This window comes from Trichomycterus rosablanca, chromosome 13 (genome assembly GCF_030014385.1).
Source record: "Trichomycterus rosablanca isolate fTriRos1 chromosome 13, fTriRos1.hap1, whole genome shotgun sequence".
Classification (NCBI taxonomy): Eukaryota; Metazoa; Chordata; class Actinopteri; order Siluriformes; family Trichomycteridae; genus Trichomycterus; species Trichomycterus rosablanca.
In genome coordinates this window covers 17,138,491-17,148,344 of record NC_086000.1, presented here as the reverse complement: position 1 = coordinate 17,148,344, position 9,854 = coordinate 17,138,491, and the positions used below count along the sequence as shown (strand labels likewise).

General features: G+C 38.4%; 1 protein-coding gene across 1 annotated transcript; it reads right to left on the bottom strand.

The window, feature by feature from the left end:
- Positions 1-3,567: 3,567 nt before the first annotated feature.
- egr2a (early growth response 2a) lies at positions 3,568-8,813 on the bottom strand. The gene is made up of 2 exons (XM_063007934.1): positions 8,666-8,813; positions 3,568-4,616 (listed from the first exon to the last, which is right to left on the bottom strand). The coding sequence occupies exons 1-2, from the start codon at positions 8,811-8,813 to the stop codon at positions 3,568-3,570; spliced, it is 1,197 nt and encodes a 398-aa protein (XP_062864004.1).
- Positions 8,814-9,854: the final 1,041 nt, after the last annotated feature.

Genomic DNA, 9,854 nt, shown 5'->3' with positions numbered 1-9,854 from the left:
AATACACACAGCAAGACTGGTGAAAGATTGGTTTGATGAACATGAAAGTGAAGTTGAACATCTCCCATGGCCTGCACAGTCACCAGATCTAAATATTATTGAGCCACTTTGGGGTGTTTTGGAGAAACGTTTTCCTCCACCAGCATCACGTAGTGACCTGGCCACTATCCTGCAAGAAGAATGGCTTAAAATCCCTCTGACCACTGTGCAGGACTTGTATATGTCATTTCCAAGACGAATTGACGCTGTATTGGCCGCAAAAGGAGGCCCTACACCATACTAATAAATTATTGTGGTCTAAAACCAGGTGTTTCAGTTATTTTGTCCAACCCCTGTAGTTTAATAGTAACTTTAATACTTTGTGTAGATATGAAAAGGAGTTTTAATTGTTTAACCTGTATTTTTTTTTAACATTGAGGATACAAAAATCTGTCCACTTTTCATAGTGTCAAACCAAGGAAAACAGGATCCCAACAATCCTTAAAATATTAAAACAATCACTAAAATACAGATTACTGTACAATAACCTATACTCTATTAATATTAGAGTTATATTATATTTTTATATAAAAAATATATTTAAAAACATTTAAAAACTGTATATAGCAATTAAATGACTGATATTGTTAACCTTTGCCATGTTGTCTCAAGTTTCACATGGAAATTATTTTAAACAGTTTTGTACTCAGTGATAAACCGCTCTGCTATTATGACTGTTTGCATAAAAGTTTAAAATGTAATTAAATTAAAATGTAATAAGCTATTTGTACTGCAGTATGAATGTTATGGCAAAATCTCTAGTGGCAGACACTCTTATTACCAATCCCTAACTTATAGTCATAGTTTACTGGCCATTTATATAACTATATATATATAATTTTTTTTATTAAGAACAGCTAATTATTTACATTTGCCCTACATAAGTGATGAGTGTTATTCTTTCTTAAACATGGATAACATGTCAAATTTAGACAACCAAAAAGTAGACATTAAATTTATTTAAATTTTGCAACATTATTAAATTTGCGGCATTACGTACACTAGATGGCCAGAAGTACGTGGACACCCGATCCAATTATTGAGTTCAGGTGTTTAACCCACACATTTTTTAAGAAAATCGTTTTGCTTCCAGCGTTGTGGCAAATGTTTGAAAAATGCAATTACAAATGCTTTGGTATTTACATCTGTTTCTTTGGTTTGCATAAAAACAACACAAAAAGCTGAGAAAAGAGTCAAATCTGATATCACGCCACACAGAACTCCAGGAAATGATACCCTCAACTTAACAAATCTCTTCTTGTAACCATGAATGAGTTTCTTACCTTCTCCTTTTTGAGATATGTAAACCGGTGTTTGATGGGATTTAGATCTGGACTCTGTGTCTTTCACCATAGTGTGTCACTTGGTTCAGATGACGATGGATAGGACAAGCTGTAAATGTTGTACCCTGTGTTTGCAGGTCAGCTTGAATTTAATTGAAAGTTGATTGAGATTTTTTTAAACCACCAATAAATAATCCTCTGTTTTAATCTTTTCTTTGGAGATGGACTTACAGACACAAAAAACAAAATCTACTTTTCTCCAACCTTTGTTCCTTAGTTGCAAGTGTGATTTCTATATTACCAGCACCTGTTACATGCCACAGGTGAATTTAAGTACAAATCAAAGGAACATCACATGATTAAAATCCAGTTATTCCTTACAATTCCTTTAGAAAAGATTCTTGCAATTTAGTCCAGTCAGGTTTCTGAGTTTTTTGTTGTAAGGTTGCAATGCAAGCAAAACAAACAAATCAATACCAACTTATTTGCAGTTGCAATCATTGAGAAATGGTGCATATTTTAAAATTAGTGCAGAGGTGCCAATATTTTTGGACATGCTTGTATATATTGGTCCTCAGTGATTTTAATCTACAGTTTAAACCTGAATCAAACAGTGAAATATTTAACTTAGGTCAATAACAGACATTGGAATTGTATTCTAAAAGAGATGAATAGCTGTGTTTTCAGTTAGGCAGGGATCCTGTTTACTATATACTATATACTTGAATAAATGCATTATTTCCTAATATTTTACGACCATATTTAGTCTAGTCACAGTTCTTTACAGACACTAAATGTGAGTTTATTCAAACATGCATGCTAAACATTTCTTACCGTATCATGGCAAGGCATCTTAGTAGCCTCTAGTGGAATATTCGGGTAATACATAACATTTACACGACTATTGCAACTTAAGAATGTAGTCAGTGCCAATTTACCACACACAGTCTACTCTTTAATTAAGACTTATATACAGATCAGCTTCTCTTTTAACATAATTTTAACACAGTTTTTGTGTACAGAACAAATATTAGTAGGACATAACAAACAGACATATAATACTTGTAAAGAGCCCAGATACCAAAGAATGTGAGCACAAAAGTCACAGTAACAACAGTATCTCACTGTCAGCTAAAATAAGCATGACTGATTAGTCAGAAAATAATGAAAAGCATTTAAGTTCATACAGTGATCTGTCCCTTTTTAAAATGTTCTAGTAGATTCAATCACAGACTTTCATCAGTGTATAGTTTATAAGAACCAAAATACAGAGCTCAGTTACTTGTAACAAGAAGGTTCAATTTTCAGTGTACAGAGAAATGACAGAAACAGTGTTGTATACAAAAATAAAGCTGCCTTCAAGGTGTGCAGGTCAGAAACTGCATACTGAACATTATATCAAAGTAATCAGGCCTATGTCGGGGGTGCCTAAATTTTGGAAAAGATCAGGTCACATTCAGGGCCATGAGAAGACTTAAATAATGTGAAAATCCCAGAAATGATCTTGGAATTCTTAATGAGAAATGTATGCATGTGCCCCAGTACACCAAATTAATGTTTACAGAAGTGTTGCACTATTGTTATAGGTTTTTTACTTTCATTTATACACACATCTGGATTGAGTGCTGATAAATCACAGGTAATTAAGCAAAAACTGAATTATTTAAAGTGAATCCACAAAGTTGAATCAGTTCATCTGGACACAAGTTTGTTGTAGAGATACGTTTCGTCACTCAATCCGAATGACACACGTGTATTGTGTGTATCTCTACAACAAACTTGTGTCCAGATGAACTGATTCAACTTTTTGAATTTGTGTACCTGGATTATTGAGCATGCATCAACATATTTAAAGTGAACTTTGTTTAAAGTGAATGCACATCCTTACAATGCACTTGATTTGGCTTTGTTGTTCACACTAACATAAAACCAGGGACAATTTAAAGTACCTAATAGCATGTTTTAAGAGATGAAAGAAATCTGGAGCATTCAGAGAAAACCCAAATGGACATGAGGCAGCATGCCAAACTATACGCAGACAATAACCAGAGCTTAAGCTCCAACCTGGGAACTTGGAGCTCTGCAGCACTGGTCACTAGTGTACTTTTTATTTTGACATTATTAGTACAGTAGTATGCAGTTTTGGACGTACCAACCGAAACTATCTGGTCTTGGACTAAAATGGTTCAGACTGGTCCACGGACACTCATTATCACGTGATCAGGGTCAGTACAGTTTTGATTTCTCACCCTGAGTGACCCTGTGAGCTGCTGGACTGTGCAGCAGCAGTAGTAGTAGCAGCAGCAGTAGTAGTAGTAGCAGCAGCAGGGTTTGCCCGTTTCTCTCTCTGTCTTTGGTGAATTTTGGTATGTCTCCGTCTCTCGTCGCTCCTGGCGAACTTTCTGCCGCAGAAGTCGCATGAGAACGGCTTTTCTCCGGTGTGTGTGCGGATATGTGTGGTGAGGTGGTCGCTGCGGCTGAAGCTGCGCATACAGATGCGGCACTGGAACGGCTTGTGGCCGGTGTGGATGCGCACGTGGCGCGTCAGCTCATCAGAGCGCGAGAACCTGCGGTCGCAGCCCTCGGCTGGACATGGGTACGGTCGCTCATGGACAGGGGTCTTACACGGCCGGTTCGGGTACTTTCTTGGTCGCAGGATTGGTCGTAACGGGACACTTTGAGGCTGTGAATCCACATGGGGTCTGGAACCATCCACAGGACACGCGAGAGTGTAATTTCTGATCATGTTCAGAGGGGTAAGAGGAGGAGGAACTCTTATCGAGTCTAACGAGCAGGAGAAGGGTTTTCGCTCCTGGAAAGGCGGTGCGTCTCTCTGGCTGGTGCTCTGGTAAAACCCCCCGTAGTCCGGTATAATGGAGAAAAGCGCACCGTCTATGCTGGGTTTAGGGGAGGAGTAGGAAGGTGGAGGGTATGTTATTGGACATGTGGTGGTTGACAGGTAGGTAGAGGGGTCCTGGTAACCCTCGGCGCTACAGGTGTATGTGGGATGTTGTGTGTACATGTGCTCCATTTCCTTTTGTTCAGAACAGCTTGGAGTCCCGGAGGATAAGGGTCCTGGAGAGGTGGTAGGGAATGGTATGTCGGTGGATGATGTGCTCTGCACCCCGGCACAGACGAAGTTTAGCAGACTGTCCTGGCTCCAGTTGGAGTGTGCGCACTGAGCACCGATGGATATCTTGCCTGTGTATGTGAGTGGAGATCTCTGTGCGTTTTGCTGATCTGGAAAGTCAGGAGCGCGCTTTTCTACACCGAAACTGTCCGCAATCAGGCAACCTGTCATGTGAAAAAGTACATTTTGGGTTAGGTTTTAACATTCCTATTAAACAGACCCATTTGTTTTACACCTTACACACTAAATAAATAAATAAAGAAATAAAGAAAGAAAGAAAGGAAGGAAGGAAGGACGGAAGGAAGGAAGGAAGGAAGGAAGGAAGGAAGGAAGGAAGGAAGGAAGGAAGGAAGGAAGGAAAGAAAGAAAGAAAGAAAGAAAGAAAGAAAGAAAGAAAGAAAGAAAGAAAGAAAGAAAGAAAGAAAGAAAGAAAGAAAGAAAGAAAGAAAGAAAGAAAGAACACTTATTGGGTAAAACCAGCACGAAACCAGCAGAAATTCCACCCCTTTCCATTTTTAAGAAAAATATTATTATTATTATTATTATTATTATTATTATTATTATTAATGTAGCCATGTGTGTACGTACTTGTATCTATCTATCTATCTATCTATCTATCTATCTATCTATCTATCTATCTATCTATCTATCTATCTATCTATATATATATATATATGAATTTGCATGTGTACATGAGTATATATGTGTATGTATTTGCATGTGTGTATATTTATGTATATGTGTATATATGTGTATGTATATACAGTGTATCACAAAAGTGAGTACACCCCTCACATTTCTGCAGATATTTAAGTATATCTTTTCATGGGACAACACTGACAAAATGACACTTTGACACAATGAAAAGTAGTCTGTGTGCAGCTTATATAACAGTGTAAATTTATTCTTCCCTTAAAATAACTCAATATACAGCCATTAATGTCTAAACCACCGGCAACAAAAGTGAGTACACCCCTTAGTGAAAGTTCCTGAAGTGTCAATATTTTGTGTGGCCACCATTATTTCCCAGAACTGCCTTAACTCTCCTGGGCATGGAGTTTACCAGAGCTTCACAGGTTGCCACTGGAATGCTTTTCCACTCCTCCATGACGACATCACGGAGCTGGCGGATATTCGAGACTTTGCGCTCCTCCACCTTCCGCTTGAGGATGCCCCAAAGATGTTCTATTGGGTTTAGGTCTAAAGACATGCTTGGCCAGTCCATCACCTTTACCCTCAGCCTCTTCAATAAAGCAGTGGTCGTCTCAGAGGTGTGTTTGGGGTCATTATCATGCTGGAACACTGCCCTGCGACCCAGTTTCCGGAGGGAGGGGATCATGCTCTGCTTCAGTATTTCACAGTACATATTGGAGTTCATGTGTCCCTCAATGAAATGTAACTCCCCAACACCTGCTGCACTCATGCAGCCCCAGACCATGGCATTCCCACCACCATGCTTGACTGTAGGCATGACACACTTCTCTTTGTACTCCTCACCTGATTGCCGCCACACATGCTTGAGACCATCTGAACCAAACAAATTAATCTTGGTCTCATCAGACCATAGGACATGGTTCCAGTAATCCATGTCCTTTGTTGACATGTCTTCAGCAAACTGTTTGCGGGCTTTCTTGTGTAGAGACTTCAGAAGAGGCTTCCTTCTGGGGTGACAGCCATGCAGACCAATTTGATGTAGTGTGCGGCGTATGGTCTGAGCACTGACAGGCTGACCCCCCACCTTTTCAATCTCTGCAGCAATGCTGACAGCACTCCTGCGCCTATCTTTCAAAGACAGCAGTTGGATGTGACGCTGAGCACGTGCACTCAGCTTCTTTGGACGACCAACGCGAGGTCTGTTCTGAGTGGACCCTGCTCTTTTAAAACGCTGGGTGATCTTGGCCACTGTGCTGCAGCTCAGTTTCAGGGTGTTGGCAATCTTCTTGTAGCCTTGGCCATCTTCATGTAGCGCAACAATTCGTCTTTTAAGATCCTCAGAGAGTTCTTTGCCATGAGGTGCCATGTTGGAACTTTCAGTGACCAGTATGAGAGAGTGTGAGAGCTGTACTACTAAATTGAACACACCTGCTCCCTATGCACACCTGAGACCTAGTAACACTAACAAATCACATGACATTTTGGAGGGAAAATGACAAGCAGTGCTCAATTTGGACATTTAGGGGTGTAGTCTCTTAGGGGTGTACTCACTTTTGTTGCCAGTGGTTTAGACATTAATGGCTGTATATTGAGTTATTTTGAGGGAAGAATAAATTTACACTGTTATATAAGCTGCACACAGACTACTTTTCATTGTGTCAAAGTGTCATTTTGTCAGTGTTGTCCCATGAAAAGATATACTTAAATATCTGCAGAAATGTGAGGGGTGTACTCACTTTTGTGATACACTGTATATGGCTATATTGGCCTCATTCTTCAATATTGTCTCATGTCACTTTACTATTTAATAACTTAATTACTATTCAGTCTTTACATTGAAACTATACCTCATGCATCATTACAGTTACCAGTTATTCATTTTATGTAAATTACAAGAAATATTCAGTTCTAGGTTTTCTGTTTGCTTTTGTTTTGTACTGTTAATTATTTGTTGTATTATGCTACTGGGGCTCTATCTTATCTATCTTATCTATCTTATCTATCTATCTATCTATCTATCTATCTATCTATCTATCTATCTATCTATCTATCTATCTATCTATCTTATCTATCTATCTATCTATCTATCTATCTATCTATCTATCTATCTATCTATCTATCTATCTATCTATATATGAATTTGCATGTGTACATGAGTATACTGTATATGTGTATGTATTTGCATGTGTGTATATTTATGTATATGTGTATATATGTGTATGTATATATATGGCTATATTGGCCTCATTCTTCAATATTGTCTCATGTCACTTTACTATTTAATAACTTAATTACTATTCAGTCTTTACATTGAAACTATACCTCATGCATCATTACAGTTACCAGTTATTCATTTTATGTAAATTACAAGAAATATTCAGTTCTAGGTTTTCTGTTTGCTTTTGTTTTGTTTTGTACTGTTAATTATTTGTTGTATTATGCTACTGGGGCTCTATCCATCTATCTTATCTATCCTATCTATCCTATCTATCCTATCTATCCTATCTATCCTATCTATCTATCTATCTATCTATCTATCTATCTATCTATCTATCTATCTATCTCTTGATGCATGCTCAATAATCCAGGTACACAAATCCACAAAGTTGAATCAGTTCATGTCACACTTTTGTTGGACACAAGTTTGTTTCTCTACAACAGACTCGTGTCCAGATGAACTGATTCAACTCGTGTATTGTGCCTTGTCATAAAAATACACCTGTTCCATAAAAAAACAGTTATTGGTCCACATTGGTACGGCTTGTTAGGCCTATGTCCATATGGTCCACACTAATTATGACATTGTATTGGAGGTAAGGTTAGTGCCGCACAGCCCCAGGCTCAAGGTTCAACTTTACTGTCTGTGTGGATTTTTCACGTCTTTTGAAAATGCCTCCGTCTCTGCGTGGGTTACATTTGAGTATGGGTGGATGGCAACTTACCCAAATTACCCGTGGGAACATTAGAGAGAACATGTTAGTGTAAGACTATGAGATGGACTTGGGTTGTATTCTCGCTTTGCCACAAAAGTTCTAAACCCATTGTGACCCTGGTCCGGATAACGTGGTTGTTGAATTTGAAGAATGAGGAATGACTTGTGAATAAAACGTCACAGTCACTGGTGTTCTAAGTTTTTCGTGTTTTCACTTTGGAAAGTAGATTTGTATTTAAGGGACAATATTATGAATCAAGCCTCAAAGTCAAATGTATCTTAAATTAAGCTAAAATCAGCCAAGCAATAAACGAATGCGCATCTCTTTCGTTTTATGCACATTGGTTTTATAAGCCTAAACTTTTAACATATAATTAGTTTATTGGTCTTTCCATTTATACATACCTAAATAATAATAAACTGAACAGTTTTAAGCGCTCACACGTGAACTTAGTGCCCAGTGATGACTTTTTCGTTTCTATTAACAGCTATAGTACTAGTAACAGTTATAGACCTATACAGAGAAACATCAGAACAGAACTGTAGACAGTATAGCACTGTTTAACATCAGTTTGTCCAGTACGGTCAGTGTGAGGTATGGACGGTTATATGTGGTTTTGGGCTTACCTCCTGATGCCTCATTCCCCTCGTCCACATGAGAAAAATCGGCCGGTAAGGCTGTAGTAATTTCATCCATAGGACAAGCATCCGTTGAAATGAAGCGTATAAAATCAGTAAGCGACTCAGCCACTTTATCCACAGTGTTTGCTGTCATTTTAAGCCAATGAAAAGTTGCCCAAAGCACTTAACTGTATCCTATGAATTTAATTATACTAGACATGTGTATTTGCTTTATGGCTTTATTTGCGGGCAACAGCTTTATTTGCCATCTCTATTCTGTTATTAATTCGCATGCTTTAGTTTCCGACGGCAGAATACTGAGGCTGGTGCGCCAGGAGGCATTTAAAAGGAGGCTTTGAATATTACATCTACGTCACTAACCATAAAAGGACATGAGATAAAAGGGTTGGGCTGTTTACAGGCGGCACGCTCTGTGACGACGCAAGGACCCCATACATTAAAAAAAACAATATTTACTGCCTTACAGGCTGATTTCCCTCATGTCACATCGCGTCAACATTTCTCTTGATTTGTATATATATATATATAATATAATGTGTTGTTAATACCACTGTACTGTCTATGCTTTAGGCTTTTCATAATTCAGATAGATGCGCTGCCAACTTTCTCAATCAGAATCAGGAATTCCGGTCGCTCCCATAAAAGGGTTCCCATCCGGCAGCCCTGAACACGCCCTGTACGACTAAAATGGGATATCCGGGAAACCCGACTCGGACAAATCAAACCACAACAAAACGCCATCATAACTTTCCTGATTGAGTAAAGGAAAGTTCTGTAGGAAAACCTTTTAATAAGTCCTGGCGTGCCAAAGATTAATAACCTATAGCAACCATCACACCAAAAATCATTTCTCTTCATGATTCATAATGAGGATTCATTCTAGCAGAGGCTCCCCATACAATATTATATAAATAACGTCCTTTTAATAGTTTATACATAAATAACACAATAATAGCTGCGTGGGCACTCAAGTACAATAATGGAAAATAAAACACATTTATTATTATTATTATTATTGTTATTATTGTTGTTGTTGTTGTTAGTCACATTTCACTAACCACATTATCCAGGTTAAGTTCATCGTGGGTCCAGGGCCTCTTGGAAATACTGGATGCAAGGCAGACTCACTCTGAGGGAAATGTTTGAGTTTTGGACATGGAAATAATGTGGAGTA